The sequence below is a fragment of the Sturnus vulgaris genome, chromosome Z, assembly GCF_052056855.1.
Source record: "Sturnus vulgaris isolate bStuVul1 chromosome Z, bStuVul1.hap1, whole genome shotgun sequence".
Classification (NCBI taxonomy): domain Eukaryota; kingdom Metazoa; phylum Chordata; class Aves; order Passeriformes; family Sturnidae; genus Sturnus; species Sturnus vulgaris.
In genome coordinates, this window is record NC_142283.1 from 62,289,723 (window position 1) to 62,316,988 (window position 27,266).

A 27,266-nucleotide genomic window follows, 5' to 3' on the forward strand; every position below is an offset into this window, starting at 1 on the left:
GGGTGACCAGATCTGCACAGATTTTATACTGAGCTAAAAACTTAGGGTGTCTGCAGATTAACTGCGACAAATCACAATTTAGTCAAAAGCCACCAGATTCTGGCAATTGTGGCTCAGAGCTAAATGGGACCATCAGCACACTGAGCCTCCTCCTTTTCAAGCACTAGATTTAACCAGATAAGCCTCTTAATTACGAGATGATGATGGTGGATGATTGAGGAAATGACATACGCATAACAAACAAATAGCACCAATTTGGGCAATCCTCCCTATGACAAAGTAAAATGCAGAAACCAATGAGTTGGGTTCTCACACAACTTCTCCTGACAGATACTGCAGCAGGGGAAAGGGGAGGTTTTGCATTCAGGACTGTGAGAGCCCCAACAACCTCTCACACTAATGCCAAAGGAGGAGAGGAAAGATGAGCCTTCCTCTGCAAACAGAGGGAAGGTTTCAAAATATTACTCCTCAAAAGATCAGTAAAAAAAGGCTCATAGTTTTAAAAGCGTCTGGTTAGACTGTCAAAAGCTTGTAGGTGTCTTTAATCAGCTAATCATTACCCTCTGGTAATTTGATTTAATAGCTGAATCATCCCTTACTGAAGCTAAGTTAATTTTCACTTTGAAGATGGAAGATCAGTACTTAAAAGGAAAAATCTGAAAATGGAAATTTCTTCCCGCTTCCACCTACAAGGTACAAAATACAAAGGCACATAGACAGGAGCAGCTTTACCCTGCAGGTAACTAATAAATAATTAAAAGTAAGCTCCATATTTGTAAATAATTGTTTTAACTGTGACCGTTTGGGCTTAAATGTTTTAGCAACAATTCTGAAGCATCCTCATGACATGTCTGATGAAAAAAACACAAAGAATTGAGATACTGTATACGGTAATTTTAAGTAGTCCAGGTATGGCCACAAATTCATTAATTACTCATTCTACCTCCAGTGAGTTTCTCCGTGCTAAGACAGCTAAACGTGAAATAGAAGGAACTCAAGAAATTAATTTTTTGGAAGCAGAAATAAAATTTGGTGATAAAAATGAAAACTCAGATCTTCAGACAGAAATATACATCGATGTTCTCTTAACAATTCAAGTACAATTTAAGTGTTACAATCAAAGTTTCTTTTTCTCTGAGACAATTCAAATGGGAATTATCTTTCATGAAGGAATATTTCTGTTCACAATCTTACTGCTTTCCTAAATCCTTCTGTTTGTAAGGTTAGACATACAGTCTAAAAAAGCAATAGAAAGGGAGAAAGTTACAGATCTACAGTATTAAAGGAAGCAGCTCCTGATACTGAATTAGTGTTGAATTAACAGATGCTTCCCATTAATAAACATTAGTTAGTTCCTTCAGACCTCTCACTTTATGACATACCTTTGTGAACTGAAACCACAGTTAAGGGTACCAAAAAAATGGTACTACCTAGGGCAGCATATACCATGTTAGGAAACATGGAAAGTTTACCTTAATGATAAAAGCCTTAATTAACCCTTTATTATTTAAAAAACAAAAGAAAAAAAAGAGCATACTTTACGAGCAACAGCAGAAACTTATTTATTCTTTTGTTACAAGTTATTTTCACCTTTCATTAGACTTGTCCATACAAGACAGAAAGCTAGAGTTCTTTCATATTTTTGAAATAAAAATTTGACATAGAAAATCTTTTTTTCTGCTTATTTAGAAGCCTTGTAAAAATTCTTGTAGCTGGGCAACTATTTCTGTATCCACAGTTTCCATAAGGGCATGAAAACCTTGTTCCCCCAGTAATTCCTGCTGTGCCTTTAGCTTCTCATAGATGAACTGCTGCAGTGACACAGTGTGTACTGGGTCCTTCAGTGCAAGCTGTAGAAAACATGCAAAAGAAAAATATATAACAACACAATAAAAAATACTCTATGACATGAATTTTAATTATAATCTCAGCTCAAGAAAGAAATCTGTTTTTACTTTCTTTCTACTTAGTTGAGAAACAAGAAGAAACACTTGTGCAATACAAAGATCAAATTAATTATTATCAAGGCATGTATCAGTTTAAAACTATTTGAAACAGGGTCAGATCCCAAGTCTTACACTTTGCTCTAAGGTGTTATGCTTCTACAAGATAAAACAATTTCAAAGCTTCTTTATTAATTACTGCTGAACTGTAACTCCTAAAAATCAGATCAGATCTTACCAAGGGCTTTAGTAATGGTATGCACTATGGTCATTTTTGTTTTATTAGTAAGAAATCAAAACACCAAAAAAGTCAAACTTGTTTAGACTATGTAACAAACAAATTGTCCACATGTATAAAGAATAGACACGCTTCAGTACTGATACCTATAAGCCTCATAAATCCAGTTGGATTATACAATTTTCTTTTGGGCAGGAAAGGACAGGGTATTTGTCTCTATTTTCCTACATTAGCTGCCTTTTAATGAAAGCAAAACCAGGTATTGACAGAGAATGTATTGCAAATTTCAGTGTCAGCAGAGACAGGGACAAGCTCAGGACATTGACAGTTTTGCCACATTTGTCCCTCAGTCCACCAGGCTGGACAGAAGGGGATGGGAGATGGGGACACCTGGCACTTGCTGCATCATAAAGAAGCAGGATGTTGAAATCAATGACAATTAATGCAGATCTGTTCATCTTAGTGTCAAACCCAAACAACACCACTGTTTATGCTGAAACATCAGGAAACTATTTTGCTATTTCAAGGTAAGACTTGATCATTTTATTATCTATTATTACCATTATACTCTTTAGAAAGGAGAAGTAATTGCAGTGACAGTTTGTAGGAGGGAGGTTTTTTTCAGTCAATGTAATTTGAATCTCTAGAATATAACAGATTTTTCTAATGAAATTTCTAAATCACAACTACTCCAATCAATATTTGCTGAAGTTGGTGGCATTCTTTTTCTGCCTTGCCAAGCAAAGAATATACCAGTTTCTGAATGATTGGCATTTGTTCATATAAAACTGTAATTTGCAACATATAATACATTTATAGTTAGTTTCTTTAAGATCATAGCTCTGAATTTTCATGTATAAAATTACTCTAAGGAATTTTGCACAGAAAAGCAGGTATTTAAATACAAGTGTTCTCATCCTTGTAATCCTGACCAAAGCCACTCAGCCATATCTTCCACAACTGGGACAGGGGAGAGAAAATATAAAGAAAGGCTTATGGGCTGAAGTAAGAATAGGGCGAGAACACTCACCAGTTTCTCACAGAAGCAAAACAGATTTGACTCAGAGAAATTATTTTTCCACCAGCCAGATGAGGATAGGGTAATGAGAAATGAAACAATCTCAAAACACCTTCCTCCCACCTCTTCCTTCTTCCTAAGTTCTCTACCTCCTCTGTAGCAGCTTGAGGGAAAGTGGAATGGGGATTGCATTCAGTTTATCACATTCTGTGGTGCTCCTTCTTCCTCACACTCTTACCCTTCTCCATCATGGGGCCCCACCCACAGGAGACAGTACTCCATGAATTTCTCCCACATGAGTGCATCCATGGGCTGCAGTCTTTCACTAGCTCTTCACTGTGGATCCCTTTTTTTCCATAGGAGCGTGGGCTCCTCTCTGCATATGGCCACAGGTTCTGGCAGGAGCCTCCTCCAGGTGTGGCTTTCCACAGGGTCAGACTCCTTTGAGCATCCACCTGCTCCAACATGGGCTGCACCACGGGCTGCAGGGGAACCTCAGCTCTGGCCCCTGGAGCACCTTCTCCCCTTCCTTTCTCACTGACCTTGGTGTCTGCTGATTTGTTCTCTCACATCTCCCTGGCTGCCTCATCATTCAAAGCAGCAGCACTCAAAGCCATTAGAAACTTCTGCAGTAGGATTAATGCTTGCTGCTAGAAGCATCATCTACCATCTTTAAGTCAAATGAGACTTAAGAGTCTTCAGAATTAATTAAGGAGTCAATACACTAACTTGTTTTTATTCAAATAGTCACATCAAAAGTATTTCAAGTAAATGAAAGAGTTTCCTGCAACAAGAAGTTGATTTCTTTCGCTCTGTTTTTTTGGAACTTTTACTCAGAACTATCAAAACAAAAGAAATAGTTTGATACAACGAGTTTGTCAACAATATTCCACAGACACCTGCAGTCTTTACTGACTAAGCAAACAAAATCGTAAGTTTGGAAGAACAGCAAGCACAGTTGGCAAAGGACTATACTTTAAGTACGTATTCTGAGTTCCTAGGTGTGTGGCCATAGCTGTTTTGTTGAAATGTGTCTGATTCTGATAAGGCAAAACAAATCTATTTTCCAGTTTAAAAAAAACACTAGTAAATTCAAACAGCTTCTTAGTCAAAACAGCTACAGACAGGAAACAAAATTTGGCCAATAACTACACATTATTGAAATGTGCTTTATGCTGCTCAGTGATTTGACTAGTTTTTCAATCTCGTTACTTTACAATTGCTCTTAAAACTGGATACAGGTGCCCACATTGAGGCTGGACTGAAGAAACTAATCTTCCACCTCACTGGCTGTAAACACTGGCTTGAAGCAGACAAACAGTTCAGAGGTTTTGCTGATTCCCTTTAGGTTGTTCTTGATTTTCTTAGCACATTATATATTTATTCCCTCTTTTACTTTATCAGTGGTATTGGCTACTACAGTTTTCTAAGTTTCATGTGAGTGTGTGCATTGGTACTCCTACAGAGAGGAGGAAACTTCTGTTACATATAGGTAGGAATGGGCCCAGGTAATGTTTGTTTTTAATCCAGTTTCTAAAACCAAATGCTAGCCATGCTTTTTAAGCCATGATTAACAATTCTGATTATTATCAGACACTTCTGCTACTAGTGACCTACCCAAAGGACCTGTACAATTGTGAAATAAATAGTCAGGTGTCATGTCTCAATTTCTGCACCATCTGCAAAGTTATATATCAAACTATTTCAGTTGGGATTCAGAATCAATGTATAGCAAACATTCATAACAACTACAGTTCACTTGCTTTCACAGCTGCAGGAAATTACATTAAAGAGAGTAAGAATATAGTCTATACTAAAGTTAGCTGAAAAAATGACAGGGTAGAAGGCTTAAGTCAGAAATATACCAGGAAAAATTAACTAAATATAAGAATGAGAAGACTAAAATGAACAGCTATTCTTACAAAGAAGGCTTGAAAGGAGAAAAACAAAGGATTTCCATAATGCTTAGGAATCTAGAAAACACAGCAACCATGGAAAAGTTAAATTTAGACTATGAGATTCAAAATAAAATGAAACTTTGACGATCATATATGATAATTTATTCTCTGTAAACTTTCCAAGAAAACAGCATATTTAAGCTCAATGTTAAAGAGAAGACAAGGAGCAAATCTCAAGCAACTCCTTAGAGAAAAAAGGAAAGTGATATCCAAAGGAAGATATATGAAAAGGAAGATACAGGCAAGAGAAGTAAACCAAGACCTTTGATGTGGTGTTATTAGTTTGGTGAGGATCTTCCTTATCAAAGCACATTTATCTTTATTCAAATGACCACTGACACTGTATGGCATGTGGCCCCAGAAGAGTTCCCTCACTATAACTGTGTTCATCAGCAACACATTGGTGTGTTGTACCATTTAATGATACAGGATAATTCAATGTGCCCTGCTTTTCATTTTGCCTGACATATCCACACTGAAGGTAGTCCATTACCAATCTAACAAGTCTAAATTCCTCAACATATATCTAAACTATTGAAGTTAACCTGCAAAAGAAAGATCTGTCTTTCTTTGCAAGAGAAAGATTTGTCTGACACAAAGCTATTAAAACTTTAGCCAGACAGCAATGTTGTCTGAGTATACTCAAAACTAAGAACACAAAAGCACTGTAGATTTAAATTTACTTTTGCTTTTTACATCTGATTAACAAACAAAACATGTCGCTCTCCCTGCTGATCTATAGACATATCAACACCTACTGATTATGATATATACATATATATATGTAGAGAGAGAGATTACACTAAGAATAAATAATATCACTCTGCAACAAACAGCTAGAATTTAAACCCACAGGCAAGAAGGAAATTTAACAGAATCTAGAGATGCTTTTAAGAGTAACAATTACAGAACTGTATAATACATTCTTTGGGACCACAGAAAATTACATTTCTGCATTTTGTTTAAATCTGAAATTGCAAGACACCAGGAATTTCTCTTAAGGCATTTCTAACAGCAAAAGAATATGGAAAGATTTTTGCATTTTTAAAAAAAGATATATTATATTACTTTTATAAATATATTCCTAATTTAGTATTTAAAAGAAAAGTTACACAAGTATACACTGGCCTCTTTGTAAGAGTTCTTTACACTACAAAAAAATTCTATGCAGGCACATTGATTCTTTTAAATATGAGAAATTTGGCCTGCCATAACATTTCAATAAAGTTTAGCACTCTGCTTTTTTCAGCAAACTCCGTCTATACTGTGTTACTATTGTAATGCCCAGATTTTGTAAACAGATGTTTATTTTGATAAGTTACCAAGATGAAAAAAGCAAGCAGAAGCGTGTTGTGGTTGCAAGGTTTAGCATTCAATTTATTGTGTTTTATTCAAAAAATGAATTTTTCAAGAACAACAGATCAACCAAACCTAAAAAGAATTTAATGTGACAGAAGTGAAGCACATAATCAGGTCTCTGACTGAATAACAGATCTAAAACTTACCATTTTTTTCCTTCTGTCTTGTTCTGTGGGAGGTTCTTCATCTTCTGTAGCCTTGGGCTCTTCAAAATGAGACATTAACATGCAGCTAAAAATGGGAATAAACAGTTTTAACATATATTACCATTAAAAATTATTTTAAAGCACTTTTGAAAGCACAGAACAGATACAGGAGTTTGCTGAAAGTCAGGCAATCTAATCACAAATAATTTTTTTCTGAGAACAATGAATCTAATGAAGCGTGAATACATGTTCTCTGTCACCTCTACCCATGTAACAATCTCAGTTATCCTCCACATTTTAGCTTAAGTTGTGGGTTAAAATGCATTTGTTCACATAGAAAATAGACTACTTGGCTTTAAAAAAACCAGAAAAACCTACTGATCCTTACAAAAATTTTCCACTCTTTTCAAGAAAGCACCATACAAGCACTCTATACTAAGTCAAAGTGACACATATACAAAGATTGTAAAGATGTCTCATGGCATTCATGTTTTAATGTGAGATCTTTGACAAAAGGACTTGAAAACTAGTAAGGACAGTGCTATTGGTTCTACAATAAAATCTGCAAGACACTGAACAAAGGTTTTAAACTAATTTTTTGTTTTGCTGAAACTCTCAACTGCCAGGTAACAGCTATATTTTAACTTTTATTTTTGAAGTAAGTATAAAACCAGAAAATATGAAAAAAAAACCCAAAACGAACAGTTTAAAAGTCAGAGGTTTTCCTGCCTGCTGAAATGGTTTAAATGGAATTTACAAAGACATTGATGAAAGCTACCCTATAGAAAACATGTCTTTCATCCACATTACATGCTCTATGCTGAAACAATAGACGAATATTCCACCACTTTATCTTGTATTTTCCTGGAATTTCTGCCTTAAGTGCCAAAATTATTTAAAAAACACCCAGGTGATGACAACTTGCCACCATGTATCAGATATGATTTAAGACATGAAAGACACATAATTCGCATATTACGAAGTACCAAGACAGAAGCAGATTATTTTCAGTCCTGTATTATTGTGCATTTTTAATTGTTGCATTCCACTAGCATGTGAAATGCTCCATCAACTAAGATGAATAACCCATTTTAATGTTACTAAAATGTAAAAAGGTTGTGATTTTATATTTTCATATGATTTTATATAAAAATGCGCAGACTTATTCTGTTTACATTTTTAGTTTTCTATTAACGTGTTTAGAGCTGTATGAAACACTTGTTAAACAGCATAGCAAGCAGGGCCAAATACTAACACAGAAGCCATTTTTAAAAAAGGTATTAGTTATTTCAAAATAATACAGCAAATTGCATCTCTCCTCTGCTCACAAATGGCTGCTTGCATCTCTGTTTATTAAAGGAAAAGGAGACAAAAATGTCAATTATCAAAACACACAAGATTGAATTAACTTTTTCAGACCTTCATAAATTTCAGGTACTACAAAATTCCAAACAAAAGGAGAGGCCAGAATAAAAGAAGAGAGGGTGATAAAACTGGGAAAATCTGACTATTGGTGAAACAAGTCTAGAGCAGTGGAATGCCTCCCTCTCCAGAAAATCTGAGGTTTGTAGAGCTCTCTCATAATTATCACTACAATGTGAAATATGAATTCTAGGAAACCTGGCTGAGTGTAATCTCTTTGTATTGTAAGACAGTGCAAATATTTCCATAACCTGATTAAAATCCAACATAAATCTAAAAAATGACAAGGCTTTTACCACTTCCAAAATCTCACTGCTCTAACTACAAGTTTCTTAAAAATTTCAGTTTAAATGTATTCATTAAGTGGCTAAGCAACTTAAGCCATTTCCATTGTTTAACCTCTGAAATTTTCCCTGTACATGTTTACCCTCTCTTCATCCTTCAGAGACTGAAGTTCTATAGTGTTTCAGCTTTGATTTTCCTGTTTTAAACACGCACATATTTTATTTTCTGAACTACAGTAATTAGCTAATATGACAATCAGTGGACTACATATTATCCTTTTTCTGAACCAGTTCAGGGTTAAGCCATTCTTCTTGAATCTAAAGAGCCACAATAATGCATATGATTTCAGATGACGGCTCTCACTTTACCTTCCAGATGATGTCAAAATATATTATGCAAAAGTCAAAATCTTTCAAACAGCTCTTTCAGAACCTGTCAACATAAATATGTCCTTGGTTCAATGTGACTATATGTTATGAAGTAAAAACAATGCCCAGAACTTGGAAAAGTAGTGACAAGTTCTACAAGCCTTCAGGCTTAAAATATGAAATGAACTAGGATAAAGTTTATTTATTTCTCAGCGAGAACTCTTTTCAACAAGTACCAAACAACATGGTTAGAAATGGAAGGGCTCTGCAATATTGTCTCCAACAGTAAACAAAACACAGTGCCAGACATTGTGCATATTGCCAGCCTTTGGAGTTACATCTTCTTTACTGACAGTTTGGTGGTAAGTACTTTGGCAAGCAATTCTTAAGCATAGTTCAGGCTCAGTGCGAATGTAGACTGTTCTCAACACACAGTTGTGTGCATACCACCTGTTTTAAGTGAAGAATTTAATAGACTGCATTCTGGCTGTTCTGTGCCACCTAGTTTCAGTGGCAGTAAACATCCCCTTAAGCAGTTAATTAATTAGTTAATATACAGTCTGTTCCATCACCATGAAATGATCTGAAAGAAAATGCTTGATTCTTAGCATCAGAAAATTCTGTTATTAGCATGGTCTGTAAGAATATCCTTCACCTCTTTTTAATGTCTTATAACTCCATTCTAAAAGTAAGTAATCATTACAGAGATTAAAATGACATTAATATCTCTGTACAAAAACTATTTTATTAATCTTTAAGTTGCTGGTTTTTTTCCCCAGCTTTGATGTACTGTAACCAGTGACATGGGAGCCATGAGGAGATGAGTAAGTGTGGTGCTGGGTGGCAGCACACTCTGGACACCTCCAACACCCACATTTCTGTCACAAGCAAGCTCCTAGCTCTGTAAACTGCCTTTTGAGATATATCCTGTAACAGTACATATGTTACATGGAACAACTGGAGAACTTGTCCAAGTTTTCTAGGCTGTGAAATATTGTACATTAGGTAAACTCGCGTGAGGGTCAAGTCACACTTAAAGAAACTCTGAGCTGTATCTCAGCTAGGATGGTCCCTATCAACACATAAGCTTGTTATATTGAAATTTTAGCTATAACAGTTAAGTAAGCAAAAAAATCTAAGCATATGAATGTTTTAAGACATCATTTAGTACACAACTTAATGAACAATACAAAATTATACTGTCATTTTAAACTCTCTTTCCCCATTGAAAGTACTTTCTTTTAATACCAAAAGTTTACTGTCTTCCTAAAATACTCACTCTTGAGAAAACAGAACTCTAACAACCATGTTTTAACTGCCTACAGATTTTTCAAATGAAAACACTTCATATAAAACAGTACTGCTACTGTTAAACCCAGTTTAAATTAGATTTTCCGCTTACTCTTTGTATGTTCCTGTTTCAGAATCTTCAGTCATAACATCGTGCAGTCCTTCCACTGAAATGTTGATGATACCACAAAATTTATCTTGGATAACACTGTAAAAGAACAAAATTTATTTTGGATAACGTTGGAAAAGAACAGGAAAGTGACTTAGCTAAAGGAACTGCACAGGAAATTTGCTCAGTTGTAGAGTACATTTACCGAGAGGTATTTTCCTTGCTTACTGCTTAGCTGAGCATGCTATCAAGCAATCAACTCAGCACTTTTTTTTTTCATTAAAAAAGGGTTCAAAATATTATTTTAAAATATAACAAAACTTAATGTGCCACTGAAAACCTAGAATTCTTGCAAATGGAATAGAAGAAAATATATATAAGCACGGAAGTCAAGAACTGAGTGGGAAGGGCATGCTCCTGCAAGCAGGGAAGAGAGTAGCAGCTTCTATTCCCAACACATTTACACCTTTTCTACTATCACTATTCAATGCATAAACCTACACAACTCCTTAACCAATGGCTGCCTACAAAGAAGGTACACTCCCCTACTTACCTGCATTTCTTCACCCTCAGAGGTAGTCAACTCCCCAGAGTGGGTGGAAAAACCCTGCACTCAGTTCTGCAAGAATGGGACATTCCTAACTGTACAGAGAGAGGGCAACAGAATTTATCTATTTAAACACGGGCACTTTCTGCCATTTGACACATAAGGCTATCTAATACTAATGCAAAGGGCGGGTAGACATCACTTGGTAGTTAAAAGGCAGGAGTACCTTTAGTCAACATGACCTGAAGCCTTGACTAAATAGGCCACAATACCCAAAATTATTACACTGAACACATTTACATTTTCCCCTGCCTTGAGAAAGGATGTGCCTGTGGGGTAAAGGCATAGAAACACGATCTCCCCGTGATGGATGAAGTAGTTGCCACCAGTTAGTTAATCTCCTAGTTAATGGAGAGCAGCCAACTGCTGCTCCACTTCCTGCTACTGTAGATCTAATGCCAGAGACATGCTATTGTAGAACCTGGGTTCTCAGACTCCTACTCTATAACTGTGAAAGTGTGAAGATAAACTGCAAGTGAAAAGATGTTCATCTCAGGAGTACCTCTAGCTACATGCAGCAAAGAAAGAGAAAGGACCTAACTGGTGAGAGTAAACTACAACCCTTTTCCCGTGACTGACACTGACTGAAACACTTTATTGCTCCCTGTTTGGAATTTCATCCCGAAAAGATACTGCTGGTGCTGCTCCATAAGAAGCAGAGGCAGAAGCAGACACATTCCATTTATTTACAGGCATCAAACATGAAGTTCATATATTGTACTCCGATTGTAGTTGATCATTGTTTTATCACAGACGAATCTATTTCCTAATATTCTTTCATTTCCTTTTCTTATTTAGGATGAAAACTGAAGACATGGATGAACTGCAGCTCCTTATACGATAGCAACTGCTTTTGAGAAACTTCTTGTAAGACACACAACGAAATTTTACACATATGACAAACAGTTAAATAGCAATAGATGCCTTGGAAAAAATGCTTATCAAGTTAGAGTACTAAGCATAGAAAACATTTCTTTTATATTTGTTTTGATAAAATTATAATTTCATTCATGATCCTTTATTTCAAAGAGATTAGTTTCTGCTCCCTTTTTAAAATTCAGCTACTCTTGTATGCCAGAATTTGAAGTGCATTTTGTATCATCAGACTTGAAACTCCTGAATTCCACAAAATGAAAACTGACATAATCTTTACTGCCTGATTGCCAGCAGTCTGTTTTAAAAGACACTTATTCCTTTGCCAAAAGGCTTCCCCATCACGTTCAGAACAGCAAAGCATTATATGCTGTGAGACAATCTCTGTGAGATTCTGCAGACAGTAAGCAAACAACCCACTGAGCTCACAGCATGGCTGAGAAAGTGAACACTGCTTCAGCCACCTGCACCATGAGCCCTCCAAGACAAAGCAGGTTTCTTTAAGCCAGAGGACCTGCCTAGAACACTTTCATTAAGACTCTTGCCTCATCCTTGTTTTTGAAACACATCTCTAGGAAAATGCCATTAACACGGTTAGTATTTTCCAACATGAGTAAGGTCAGTGTTTTCCAACAAACTGCCCTCAGATTCATGTCAACAGACACGGGGCATTCAACGAAGAACAAATGTGAACACTTTGAGCCCTGAAGAAGCAAACTATGCCCTGTTCCTACACACCATTTAATTATAATACAGGATGCTGTCCAATACCTGTATTATTCCTTCATTCCAAGTTGCATGAATCCCAGAATGGTTTGGGCTGAAAGGGACCTCAAAGGTCACTTAGTTCTGACCCTCCTGCTATAGGCAGGTCACTTTCCAATGGACCAGGCTGATCAAAGCCCCATCCAACCTGGCCTTAAACAGTTCCAGGGATGGAGCATCCATAGATTCACTGGGCAGTGCCTCACCACCCTCACAGCAAAGAATTTCTTTCTAACATCTAAGCAAAACCTACTCTCAGTTTTAAGCTATTCCTCCTTGTCCTATCACTGCAGTTCCTGATGAACAGAGTCCCTCTCTGGCTTCCCTGCAGGCCCTTTCAGATACTGGGAGGTTAAGTCAAGTCTCCACCTTCTCTTCTCCAGGCTGAACAGCCACAACTTTCTCAGCCTGTCTTCATAGTGGAGGTGCTCCACTGCTTTTATTAACCTTGTGGCCTCTGGACTTGCTCCAGAAGTATCAGGTCCTTCTTATATTGAGGGCCCCAGAGCTGGATGCAGCACTCCAGCTGGGGTCTCATCAGCACAGAGTGGCAAAACCATTGTTCTCGACAGTTACTGCAAAAGCACATATGGAAATCATTAATTTATTGGAAAGGATATTCTTTATGACATAAAATGAGGAACAGTATTTTACTTCTTTCTTTAGTGGAAGATTCATGAGAGTCTTTTGGTTTAAGAAAAATAAATTTTAAAATGTAATTGCCTGCAGCTTTTCTAGTAGATAAGCAGATAAAGTAGATAAACCTTTTCTTTTTTTCTTTTTTTTCCCCTTTAAATGGGACATACAGTTTCTTCCTACCAAAGACCCACTGAAATATTTACCAAATATGGAGCCAATAAACAGTGCAACTATTTCTAGAACACAAAACGCATGTTGGTGAAAAATAAAGACATCACAGACTCAAACTTCAAAAAAAAGAAACCTCAAAGTTCAGTAGCAAAATAAAATGCATCAGGCCTTATTTTCACAGATGAGGAAGCAAGCCATGCCACTCAATGTAATACCTTTTCAAAGAGACTAAAATTAGCCTGCTTATTTCAAGAAATAGAGAAGTCATATGAGCAGATTCAAAGAAGACAAATGCTGTATTCAGATGAATTTTCAAAACAGAACAGTTAATATGTTTCATACCAAAATCTTCAACCTGGAGGAAGGCAGTTACCCCCTTGAATTGCATACAATCCAGATTAGCAATGAAACAAACAAAATCATCAGGTTATAACTGGTTTTATATCTACCCAGTCTTCCTAAATTATTGAGAAAAAACCTCTTTTGGTATGCAGCAGAAACTAAAGGCCCACAATTAGGACCTAAAACACTCTATAATCCAGTTTCAAAGATACAATGACTACATTTTTATTAGAGAAAGGATATTTTATGTTGCCTGTTAATAAAATTCACCATACCAATAAAGGAAACAACATTTAGCGTTCAGGGCAGCTTCCATATGAAAAATCTCAAAATTTCTATTTCAAAGTTTGCATAAGTTTTTAGATAAAATAATACAAGCTTTGCAAAGGACAAAACAGACCTCATATGTTCTGAAAGTGAAAAAGGTAAGGGCTTTTTTTTTTCCATTCAGTCTATAATTCTAATTCATATAGCTATCTACACAACTTACTATCATGAGGTTTTACATGAAAATTCACAATTTTACTTCAATTATATAGCCAAGTACTGTAGACAAACCTGTATCATCTTGTCAAACCATGTCTTGACATATTTTTAATGGTGCTTAAATAAAATGGACCCCATATCTACTTTGCATATCCCTCAGAGGAGAAAAAAAAATCTATATATGAGAAAAAATACTTTTTCAGAGATTAAATGAAAGATAAAACATTTTTTGCTTTTCTACATTCACCAGGATGAAGCAATGAACACCAAGAAGAGTTTGATTTCATATCTTTACTAGTGTACATACTGAGGAAGCTTAATTCTTTCTTCTTAGCTCATTATCCAAGGAAAGAAGTGGAGTGGGACAAATCGAGATGACTGCACATACTGTAAGTGACGTAAATTATTATTACACACACCTCATAGTAGCTGTACAGTTCTACAGAGCTCCTAAAGCAGAGAAGTAGCTAAGAATCTTTCCAGGGGTGTCCTATGACTGACCATAAACCTCATCTTCATGAAGCACCACTTTGCTTCATGAGGAAAGACTCAAACTAAGTCTTCTATAGTATTGCCTAATGATTTTAATACACATATGAACCACACATGTACATGAAAGGGTTGGTTTCCTGGTGTGAACATTTAAATACAAAAGACACTGAGTACTAAAGAAAGGCATTTCCCTCACAACTGCATAAGAAATCTCTCAGTGCCCTGTTAATCTAATCCCTGTGTTGGCAAGCTGGATATTAGAGGATGTCTCCACTCCAAAGGATGGCTTTCAACTGCTCTAACTCTCTGCTGCACTAACAGCTGTGACACCAATTTCCTTCCATGTTCCACCACTACAGAGGGTGAGAAACACCTGGCAAACAACTCCCACAGCAGCTTGTCAGTGAAAAAAGATGCACCTACAGAAAGAACCTCTCATGCCTTTCTGTAAAGAACAGCTGTGGAAACCAGAGCCTAAAATAACAGAGCTATTCCCTGCTGGATTTCTTTGAGAATTAGGTTTATTCAGTTTTTAACCTTTCTGCACTACCAAAACTCCTCTGTAACAAAGGCACAGCAGCATTTCTAGCAAGAAAAACTTAACTAGTTTCTACTGCATTTGAAGTCCATTATTTCTGAAGGTGTCCACACAAAATTAAAAATTTAGAAATATGGCACATAAAATTGCAGAACCTGGTGCAATCATTGATTGTGCAGTTGTTACTAAGTGAAAACAAAGTTCATATTTATCATAAGGAGTTATGTAGGAAAGACAAAGTAACAAAAATGGGTTAAAGAGGAAGAGAATGCAGTGGATTAGCCTCTGGAAAAAAAGTGCATAAATTACAGCCAGTATTTTCCCTTTTTAAACGTATTTGCCTATTATATTTAACATCTGATCTTAAGTTAGAAAATCATTTTAAAAAATAGTTTCTACTCAAGCAATACCAAATAGTTTAAGCTTTTGTCCAAGAAACTGAATTGTGCATTCTCTAGAAGTATTTGATCTGTGATACAGTAAATCACAGTCAAATACAGCATTATTTCATTACCTAATAACAAACAACAATGGAGTCACACTTGCACATTCTCACCCACTCAGTGCAGTCAAGATATCTATATGTCCTGGTAGCAGATAATAGCTTCTTCCCTTCTGGAAAAGAACTGCAGATAGACAAACAGGATGACCGGGACCTGTGCAGCCCGGATATGCACAGGAGCTACACCAGCAGGAAAGAGGAGGGATATGCTGAGGGCAGCTCTGGCTCAGCCAGAGAATTCCACAGGCTCCAGGCTGGGGCCTGGAACACAACATACTTCTACACAATTTAAATCAACACCATGGAGGGAAGTCTATCAAAGCATTGTTCCCCACTTTTCCTTGAGTCTAACTGTAAACTGTGTAACTTATAAACAACACAGCTGAAATCTCTAGGGCAAGGGCTTGTACAAGACAAACAGTTTCTACAAGACTAAGTCTCATTGGCTGAAAGCTTTATAATATTGGACTATTTGGAACATAGTTCTAAGACTTTTAATTCCTGAATAAAGTTTGAATTATTTAAGTAACAAACAGAAGAACAAAAATCGCAGAAGTTCAGGCTGAAAATAAAGGTACAAGATACTAGACATAACATGACAACAACAGGACACCAACATTTGAAATAGAAATAAAAAGTTAAATGCAAACTATATAGGCAAATATCCCTATTTTGAAGATGAAGCCTTCACTAAGAACACATATCTAGACCTGATACCTCCAAATATAAACCAAGTATATAATTTTTTTTCAGCCATTAGTTTAGAATTATGTATTTACAGTGTAGTGTATTTCTTCAATTTGTACCTCTTACCTAGCTAAAAAGTCCCTCAAAATATTACTACACATATAACATAGATGATAATCTTTTATTGACAATAATTAACCAGCTCTGTTACCTCAGACATAATAAATTTGGTTGTTAAACTCTGGTAAATTTCAACAGAAATTCACTTTTTCTTAACTCCAATTTGGGGTATTTCATAAAATGACACAGATACACACTAATAAAAAAGTCACTTTAATATATTCATTATACAGACTGAACATACAACTTTATATATTACAATATGCCATACGTATGAATAGAATTTGTAGAGTTTGAAATTTTTCTCTTACTCGAGAGTTTGAACATGCTAGTTGTACATGTGCTTTTTTTCCACTGTGCATTATTTAACAGAGGAAGAGTAGAAACTCTATTACAGTGAACATACAAAACACTGTTTTCTGATTCCCCAAGATTTCATGGCTTCATGATCCTACTAGGAACTGATGTTTAGCTTGCCATTAAGTAGTGCAAAATAAATTAAGGTGTACTTTATACTGCATAAATACTTGAACACGGATGAACAATTACTACAAACAGGGACTGAGGCTAATAAACCTATCCATGTTAGATTGAAATGACATATAATGAAATAATCAATTTCAAAACATTCAGTAAGCAAACGGTGATGCAGAACCCAAATTGTGCTGTTTTCCACAGTTCTATTAAGCAGTTGATTGTAATTGGTGGAGGTATTCCTACAGAATTGAATTCTTGATTTCTTGACCTTTCATACCACAGTTAACAGCAAATCAAATGAGATAAATTACAATGATGAATGTTCAAACAAGATCACCTGTGCCTGACTTTCAGATGCTGTTCGCTTGAGCAGCCTTATTTGGTCCAGTTCTGAATGTTCCACTGATTTCCGAGTTAGAGACTGCACTGAGTCAGTTATGTTGTATCTGCTAGGCTGATAAAAGCCATAATATTCTATACTCTTTTCCCCTGAGTTTTCCAGCACCTTTAGTTTCTGCCTAAACTGAATAATTTTACAGGTTAAGAACAGGATAACAGCACAAGCCAGAATGAAAAAGGCTAACAAAATGTCAAAAGCTTGATTCAGCTTTTCAACCTGTTGTGTACAAATCAAGGTTGTTTTTAATAATACAGGAGCAGAATCTGTTGTAAACAACTGTTCTTCTTCTACATTTCTATTAGTAGGTATGATTTCTGCTGGTATTTGCACTGGTAACGTTGATAACACTGTAACTGCCTGTGATGGCATTTCAACAGCATATTCCTCATAAGGCAATGGGGTAGAAGATGTAGCTGTAGTTCCTTCCCAGAAAGCAAAATGCTTAGCTTCTGCAGTGACAAACTGCTCCAACGTGCTGTGCCTGTTCCCTTTATGCCAGGCCATCAGCAGGGTGGCAGTGCTGTGATGCACCCCGATGGATCTCAGACTCGGGGCAGAGCCCGGGCCCGCAGTGGGGCCAGTGCAGCTTGAAAACCAAGCCCACTTCATATAATGCACAGGTCTACCACGCATACTCTGGGGATTCTGACAGTGGATTTTTGCAGAAACAGAAGATGATGCTAGCCAATTAAGTAATGCAAGCATTTTGCAGCTGCAGTTCCAAGGATTAGAATGTACCTGCAGATGGGTTAAAGATACTAAGGGCTTGAGCACTTCAGGGTGTAATTCTGTGATATTATTAAATGCTAAACTGAGTACTTTAAGTGACTGCCCCAATTTTTCAAAGGCACCATCGCCAATACTGGCTATTTTATTTCTGTCTAGCTGTAGATACATTAAATTGTTCAATAAAGTAAAAGTGCTGGAATTTATATTTTCTAAATCATTATAACTTAAGATTAGCTGACTAAGGTTGTTTAATCCAAAAAATCCATTTACAGCAACACATTTTAGCTTGACATTTTTCAAAGACAGATATCTAAGCTTGTTAAGTCCCTTAAATGCAAAAGGCTGAATCGATCCAATGGGATTGTGAGACAAAGAAAGTTTTTCAAGATTTTTGAGCTTTCCAATAGCATTTGATGGCACTAGTGCTAAGTTGTTACCTTCAAGAAACAAATGTACAAGATTTTCAAGATGATGAAATGCTGAATCTGATATCCGTGAAATCTTATTATTCGCTAGGTTTAGTGTCTGGAGACTTATCATGCCCCAGAAAGTCCCACTTCCAAGGACACTGAGACGATTTCTCTGAAGTGTTAAATATCTAACAGAAAGAAGATCACTAAATAATCCTCTGGGAAGAAAAGCTATTTGATTATTCTGAAGGTATAAACAATGAAGATTGGAAAGGCCTTCAAAGATTCCTGGATCCAGGCGTTTAATATTATTGCTATTTAGATGCAAGAAGCTGAGTCTGGGGACTTCCACAAAAGCTTTTGGGTGTACATACAAAATGCTTGAGTTATCCATGTAGAGTGCAGCAAGCTTCTGAAGGCCTCTTAGATCATTTGGAGTAACATGTGATATATTATTTCCACTGAGGTAAACAAGAATGGTTGTTTTTGGAAGGTTCCAAGGGATACTCGAAAGCCCTGCATTACGACAGCTAACTTGTCTCCCTGTGCAGAGCTGACAAGCAGATGGACAGCCAAAAGCCTCCTTCTGGAGCAGCAACAAAAGAAAACAATTAAATATATACAGGAATGCTCCTGGGCAGAGTGGAGAACTTTGCAGAACACACATATCCCTGTCTTTGGCCTTCTCACTCATCTCTGACTTCACTAGTAGAGATAAAAAGAAGTACATAAATATTATTATTAATTCAAATATATTCATGATATACATACTAATTCTTAATAATTATTTGAATCTATATGTACAGTCTTAAAAATACTAGCATTGCTCTCAAGATTGGCATTTTACATATTATTCTCTCATGCCAAACAAGCAGTTTAAAACTCCAACTTACTAACTAGATTCCACTGCAAAAGATTTTTGTAAATAAATGGACAATTAAATAAATATACTGATAACATAGCCAGAAAGTATTTAATTGGCTGTAGCATAAAAGCCTCTAAGATGTCAAAATAACAGTTTCTATTAAATTAAAAATACTATATATTAACTACTTCTTACAGTTAACCATCACTAAGAAATGTTTCAAAAGCATTCAAGTAGAAATGCCAACTGTAAGCAAGCTACCTTTTACTACTGGCAGCTCACTTACAATTTGAATTTTACTTTTATAAAGCTGAGTTACATTTAAAATAAATAGAAGTGTTTCCTTACCCCAAATCTGAAGTTCATTATTTCCGTTATTTTGCAGTCTGCAGTCCCCTGGACTATGTTATAAGCTGACCAGCTACACTCATCTGTGAAACCTATGCAAAGGCAGTACTGCTGTGAACTACAGCACTCACATTTTTGCTCCAGGGTTTGCAACAATTTGCTCAGGAAACTAAGAAAGAAGTGCCTAAAGTCAGGTTGCCATGGATACAGGAAACCCTGGGACAGGAAGCCATTTTATCTGTGCTTCAGAAGTATTGTTGGAAAGGAAATCTCAATGATTTGTTTCTAGAAAACCAAGAACTATCTTAGTCTGTAACTGCTGGATTTTGTTTGGGTTTTTTTGGTTTGGGTTTTTTTTTTTTTTTTTTTTTTGGGGGGGGGTGTTTATTTGTTTGTTTTTTAAATCTACTATTTATCTAAGAGAGCTCAAAAGAGTTTTATCTTAGTGAGGTATAACTTTTAAAATAAAGAACAACTATTTGTAATAGCACTGTTGCATTACCTGTAACTCCCTTATATTTCAGAACCTGTAATGCTTTATTAAATCAGAAGCAAGGCTTACACTGCTGTCTGTCTACAGAGCCAAGCGGCAGCAACAGGCACACACATCCCAGTGGTCTGGCCAAGAGGGGTAAAGACACACTCTGGAGGGAAGAGCCCAGTGTCTCCTGCCCTTTGGCAAGGCACAACCTGCCAGCAATGCCAGAGAAACCTATGAAATCTTAGGACATGAGACCCACATGACGTGGCACTAAGCTGCTATGTACTTCTATGTATTTCTGACCTGACCCAAGCACTTTATTAAGCCTCACTTTAGGGCACCGTTTTAAAAGCAAATTTTTCCACAGAGGACTATGAGATGGTTTCTGGTTCTGAGAGCCACACCTTTCAGACACAGCTTTTGTTTCCTGCAGCGTCCCCTGTGCAGAAAAACACTACATGGGCTATAAATATCCCTCTTGCTCAAGGACCTGAGATTACATCCTCAGTTTATCCATCACAGGGAAGAAATACTTGCAAAGCTCAGTCACATCATCAAAGGGGGAAGGGGAGATTAAGCCTACAAATAGCAACTAAACCCGCATGATTTTACTGCAACAAGGCCTTCTGCTCAGCAAAAGAAAGATGACAAAGCCCACCAAGTAGCCATACCCGAAAAAGAGGTGTAACAGCAGGAACATCAAGTCCCTTCAGCTACAGTGATCTCACACAGGAAGCATGAGTTCACATAAGTGGCAAAACGTAACACAAATATCTTTGTCTATATAATCCAATCTGAAATCCAGGACACACATGAGGAAGGGAAGCAGAATAGACAAGGACATGCTTTTGAAGCAGATTTCTTCCAAATATCTAATCTAAAATAAGAAAATAGTAAGTAAAATTGGTCCATGGGCCATTTTAGACAAAGCTGTATAAATTACAGTGCAGAATTAGGACTGCATTTGTTCCTTTTTTGCTGAGACCAACAGATCAACAGGAAAACCAATTCTTCTTCAGATCTGAATATTTATTTTCACACTTGTATTTTTTCACAGTATTTAACATAATAGTTGATATAGAGAAAAGTAAAATAAAATGTCATGCCATTTACTTAAAAGGAAAATCCTGTATAGTTCATAGGAAGGTTGGTGAAGTACCCTGAATGTGGAGGACAGAGCAGTAAGAGTAACGGAAAAAGATTATCAATAGAGTCAGATGAGGAGAAAATCATAAATGGCCAAAAATGGAAAGTTACTTCAAACAGGAAATTATCTTCTACCTAAACTTCATTACCTCTAGTCTCTTTATATTGAAACCTATATGGGTTAAAAAAAAAAAAAAACAACAACAAAAAATTATTCTTCCAAGGTGTGCTGTATAGAACGATCCTTAACAGCTGCAAGAAGTAAGTCAATTTTTAAAAAAGTTTTAAAAGGCAAATGTTCATAGAGCTCTCTTTTTGCAAAATGTCAGAAGCAACACATTTTGAAAAACTAAAGGAATTAATGAAGCTCTGTACAGTATATCAGATAGCACCAAAATTTAGAGGAATCAGTGGAACAGTGATCAGATAAAAGAAAGCTGACGACCAGTAAGTGGCTGAATGTCTCTGTGGTCTTGCACTGAAAGTACCTTATGAATATTCACAAAATTTTTGCTTGAACCTCAGCTCTACTGTGGTTCTGAGCACACTGAGGAATCTTCTGACGGCTAAATCCCATGCCCAAAATGGGGGGGAAAAAAAATCTTAATCCAGATCATGGCTCCTTCCATTCTGCACTAGGAAATCTAGAGAAAGCCCGCTTTTACACTTTGTCAATACTGCACCTGAAGACTTGCAGATCTCATTGCAATGTTATTTAGAGCTATTATTTCATTAATATTACATATTGCTAAAGTATCTGAAAGCAGTATCTGTTAGGAACAAGACACAAAATTCTGTGCCACATAAATGATACCATTTTGGGGAAAATTATAAAAAAACTGGGTGGGATACTGTGTAACTTGGATCAGCATTTCTTAAACTGGCTCATCCTTAAACAATAAAATCCATTACCTTTTGAAAACTGTATGAAAGAAACACAGGAAACACTAACAAGCTTAGGCAGCTCTCATATTTTATTCACTGCAAATTTTCTTCTGCAGCAAGAAAACTACTAGGTTTGTACCTGAATACAGCTTCACATGGTAACAGAAAAAATTATTTTTGAACCCACAAATGAATTTTATCTTAATATACTAATATCGATGAAGTTATTAATGCTATTGGCTTTTTAACATTAAAATCTAGTTCAACAATGACTCCTTGTAAATACAAGCATGAAGCCTGAGTAACAGCAATTTGTCAAATTGTGCATAAAATGACAGGTCAAAGTAATTGAAAGATGTTATATTAAAGCCAATATAATGAACATTAGGTAGCACAAACTAGTCATCCGAATTTCACTTATGTATAGCAGAAAACACGTAACAAGTCCAAAAACAGGGTCTAAAGTCAATTCATTCTCAATCTCTGCAATAAAGCCCACAAACTAGGACAACCAATTTTTAGCACTGTAATTATTATTTGAAGTTTATAATTTATTGCCCTCCCATTGTGTATTCAGCAACCATCTGCTCTTGCAGGGCTTTATTCTACTTTTATTTTCCACAGGTAGGCTATTGTACAACTTGATTTTTTCTAATACCTACTTCCTTCTGCCCACATGATCTCTAGATATGACCACAAATCAAAGCAATTCAGGAACTAAACTACTGCTTAGGCAGCCCAGACATCAACATTTAATTAACAAGCAGTAGGCAGGTGAACTGTTGATACCTTATTAACTGATCAGATCCCAAAGCACTTTTCTGTTTTTCTCATTATTTAATTTATCTAAACATTCCTGATTGTCTCAAATATTGCAATTCCTTCTAGTATTTCATATTTCTGTTTCAGTAAGAATCCTGACTTGCTGCTCCATTTACTGAAAATTTCTCTTCCACAGCATGAAAACTACAGAATTATTTTTCCCATTGAGAATAGGAAAATAGGTTTCCATTCTATAAACCTAATTTGATCTTACACCCCAGTAAAATAACATGATAGAAAACTCTCATGAAACTAAAAGCTCACTTAGAGAAATGGTTAGAATTAACTTCTTCTCTTTATTCAGAAATCTAAGTCTTCTATGGAGCAACCACTAAGTTTGTGAACAAAACAGTAACATAAAAAAGGTTGGTCATGAATGTAATGCACAGATGTGACATGCTGACAATAACACTATAGCTTTAGCCTTTACTTTTCACTGCAGTATTTAGCAATTCTGTTCAAACTATGAAAGTATTAATGTACTCAATATGAATGCAATTCAAATCAAAAGGCCCAAATAACTTAAATTAATTTCCCAAATTTCAACTTCTAGAAATTTAATCAAAACTAAACTCAATTGCAAAACCACACTCTGCCTGCTAGTTTAGGAGACAGAATGGGCTACACTTGGTATTAGCAACTGATAGCTCCAAATATTTAAAAGAAAGAGAAAACTTCAATAGTTCTTAACAACTACTACAGAGAATACCTACACACAAAATACAAAAGCTATTTCTTAAAAATATAAGCTTTCTTCATACTTAGGCTTTTTCTTAAATATCAAAATCTGATGTTTTGTTTTAAATACTCACTTTCTCATTAAATTGTTGGAATATGAAACATTTCTCAAGACAGTACTTATTTGCAGAAGGTCTTGTAATGACATGGGTTGTGGTGTTTATCACTTCTGGTATCTTATCATAATAGTCTGGCACTGTTAAAGAATGTCACTGAAAAATCTCAGCTACTCTCTGGCAGTCTCAGATTTCACAGTGCACAGCACAGAGAGATAAGCAGATGTACCAAAACGGCTCAAACAAACCCAGGTGCAAAAATAGCTATAAATCTATGTTTTGGGTTCGGGTTCTTTTTACTTTTGTTACAATCTTGTGATTTTTACACACTTTTAGTAATATGCTATACTTCAGTCACTACTTATTCAGTATCTAATTTGCAAACATGTAAACTATACATTGCAAAGAGTCTGAAAGAAGCTAGTTAGTCTGTTATCTTTTGCTGTCTTTTATATAATTAACATCTTAATTTTACAGTAAATCATAATTACAATAGTTTTAGGAAAGACTTCTGAAATATTTTATATAGACCATAAACAAAAACAAGATATCAGCAGCAACCAAACCCTTATGACTGCAGTTCATTTTTTGCAGCAGTTTAGCTGCAATTACTGACTTAATTCCTTGCTACCACTTGGTACATTTTTCCTTGAAATCAAGGGTTAAGGGTCTTAGGGGAAAAGATAATATACTCCTGACCAGTCCAGAGTAGCAATCAAGTGTAGGAGAAAAACTGATGGAGACTGTGAACAAGGGAAGTTTAATGAGTGCATCCTTCTGCCAATGCCATAATGTGACGTGCAATTAAAGAAGCTGGCAGTGCTCTGTGAAACCTTCTGAATATGCAGACTCTGATAGTCAGACTAAGATCAAAGCCACATTTTTCATTCTTATTATTAAAACTGCGCTGTTACCTGTCAGGCAAGCTAAATAAATCCAAGGCCAAACACTGATGACAACTGCAAAATCATAATTTAAAGAGTTCCTTTCAATACTAATAGCCTATTAGAGGCATGGGTGAGCAAACCTTTAACTAGAGAGATTAAAAAAAATGGAGGGGAAGATAAAATAGCTTCAGAGTATCATCTCTATAAAGAAAGGATGATGTACAAGTAATTATGCAAGAAATTCTGATTTTATAAATGAGGACATAACTATCCTGAGGAGAACATGACATTTTATTGGGCACTTTCTTGCCATTTACTATTATTACATATAGACAACTTTTTGAGAGAAAATTAAAATTTCTAAGTAATTTTTAAAAATTACAGAGGCAAAACTATAATAACCTAATGAAGATTTATAATTGCATACTGTAAGTACTTACACTCACAAAATGCCAATTATCTAACTGGCAGAACTCATACTGGCTGACATATCAAACTTGATACACAATGAAGAAAAGCAGACATTCATTTACATAATGATTAGAAACCTGGAGAATCTCTTAACCCTTTCCTCACAATACATAACCATATTTGACTCAAAGGGGTAAAATGAAAACTATTCATGTACCAGAAACTAAAATGATGAAAGATAAATTAAAATACTTCATATTTTAAGCTCAGTAGACTCCCCTCTACTTAAGAAGAGTACCACTCCTCACAGGTAGGTCTACCAAAAACGAGCCTATGCTCAAGGACCACAATTAGTGGCCTGTTTTGGAAAGCTGACTTTAAGTAAAAGTAAACTTGACAATCTCCCATTCAAGAGTTACAGACACAGCAGAAATAACACTCACCTGCAGAAGGGGAGTGCTTAGCTTTCAACATGGTGTCAAATGCTATCTTTGGGTACAGTTAGGTACCACCCCAAACCAGGCTGATCATTGACCCTATAATCTTTCCATAATCTGTTTCCATTTCTTTATTCGAGAATAAACGTTCCTATCACTGTTCAGCATCTTTCAATGTTGTTTGTGTTCTACTAAAATACATGTAACCATAGGAATAAAATAGATATCTACTTTGCTAAATAAATCACTAAAAGCTTTCAATATCATCAGAAAAATACATTCCAAGACACTGTAGTACTGACATCATACTGCAATAAGCAAACTAATTATTTCCAGACAGACAGATAGATATAGGTAGGAGAAGGGGACATAGTGCTGTTTTAGCATCAGGAACTACAAAGGATGCTGAAGAGCTCAGAATGCAGAACCCTACATAGTGGTGGAGGCCCACATATTTTCCACAACCAATAAGAGGTAGAAAGCTACTATTGACCATATTCACTAGGCACTATTTTAGGGACCAGGGGCACATCTAATAAAACTCAACTCAGTCTCAAAGAGTACTTTTGCAGCTGTATGTTCACAAACAAGCCATTAAGGTTGTAAACAAGCAAATATGACTGAACTATGACAGCAGGAAAATCATAACATTTGTGAATTTACTCATCCAGGTTGCTGTCACATGCCATGCTTCACACTCTAGCACAAATAAAATTTTCCTCCAAAAAATTTCAAGTCCTTGCATGTTTTTCAAAAAGCCATTCCCATTAGAGCTACTGTGTGTCTATCCACGCTTTCCTCATATACTGAACATGGAGACACTGTAACTCCACAAGTGGGTCCTTACTGCCTGAACGTTACTGGTTCCCACTGTTACATACAACAATTTAAAGAGAGAAGTCTTTCACCTATTTTATGAAATTGTAAGATTTTAAATAAATTAATGGAAATCCATGTGGATGGATGAGTGATAAACAGGCAGTAAGAATACAGATTATGGAAAATATTGCCAATGCATATATCTGTCAAACACAAAAAAAATGCTAACATTAATTGACCGCACTTGGATAGCAAAAGCAGACAATTATATCGCATTTAATTTGGGCAAACTCCTAAGTAATACCAGGAAATTACTGTTCTGTGAAAAGGTGCTGCAACACACTAATCAGGAAAGCAGCACTTATTGTTCTTTTTTTAATATGAATTTCTAACCACTAACACGATGTGCAGCTGTGGGAAGATAAACAGGATGCTAGATTGAAGGACATGCATACATGAATAAAATGTAGCACTACTGCTGAAACCAGAAGCATGCCATTATGTCTGTCTGTGGATGGTACTGCCTAGATGAGAAAATTACAATGCGGCTAACAACTTCTCACTTTATAACCTGCTTACTAGTCAGCCCAAGAGCCACTGTGAACAACCGCTCTGCAGTGAATCCTGTCTTATCTGCTCAAACATCCTTCACTCGTGACACTGTCAAAGGTGCTGTACTCAAAACAGAAAATTATTTGTGGTCAAACTGGCTTTAAATTAATAATGAAGTTTTTACCTTCCCCTAAAATGCAAAAAGTCTGGAGTTCCACATATTTATAACTATAAACCTGATCACTAGCTAGAAAAACATTTAAATCTATGAAGTAATACTATGGAGTTTACGTGGAGAATAAAAAAGGTCGCTGTTTAATACTTTCCCCAACATTTCATCCATAAAACAACTCTGAGGGAAGAATGAGAATATATGTTATCTTCATTTTCTTCTCACTATTTTTGTCTACCCCCTCTCTTTCCTCTCTTTCCAAAAGGAAAAAAA

General features: G+C 36.0%; 2 protein-coding genes across 3 annotated transcripts in view; both read right to left on the reverse strand.

The window, feature by feature from the left end:
- Positions 1-1,537: 1,537 nt before the first annotated feature.
- The window catches only part of IPO11 (importin 11), an 87,486-nt gene continuing 61,757 nt past the window's right edge, over positions 1,538-27,266 (reverse strand). For both annotated transcript variants that reach the window (XM_014881814.2, XM_088156541.1), the window contains exons 30-32: positions 10,140-10,235; positions 6,663-6,747; positions 1,538-1,850 (exon numbers count right to left, since the gene is read on the reverse strand). In XM_014881814.2, coding sequence (XP_014737300.1) covers positions 1,686-1,850; positions 6,663-6,747; positions 10,140-10,235 — 346 coding nt within the window. In that variant the 3' untranslated portion in view covers positions 1,538-1,685. The remainder of the gene's footprint in view (positions 1,851-6,662; positions 6,748-10,139; positions 10,236-27,266) is intronic.
- LRRC70 (leucine rich repeat containing 70) lies at positions 16,556-19,725 on the reverse strand. Its single transcript, XM_014881815.2, has 2 exons — positions 19,588-19,725; positions 16,556-19,079 (listed from the first exon to the last, which is right to left on the reverse strand). Exon 2 carries the CDS (start codon positions 19,066-19,068, stop codon positions 17,143-17,145), a length of 1,926 nt encoding a protein of 641 aa, XP_014737301.1. The 5' UTR covers positions 19,069-19,079; positions 19,588-19,725; the 3' UTR covers positions 16,556-17,142.

What these genes read in the sequence shown, in the direction of transcription:
- LRRC70 (XM_014881815.2), bottom strand. Translation starts at nt 19,068, where the DNA reads ATGAGTGAGAAGGCCAAAGACAGGGATATGTGTGTTCTGCAAAGTTCT.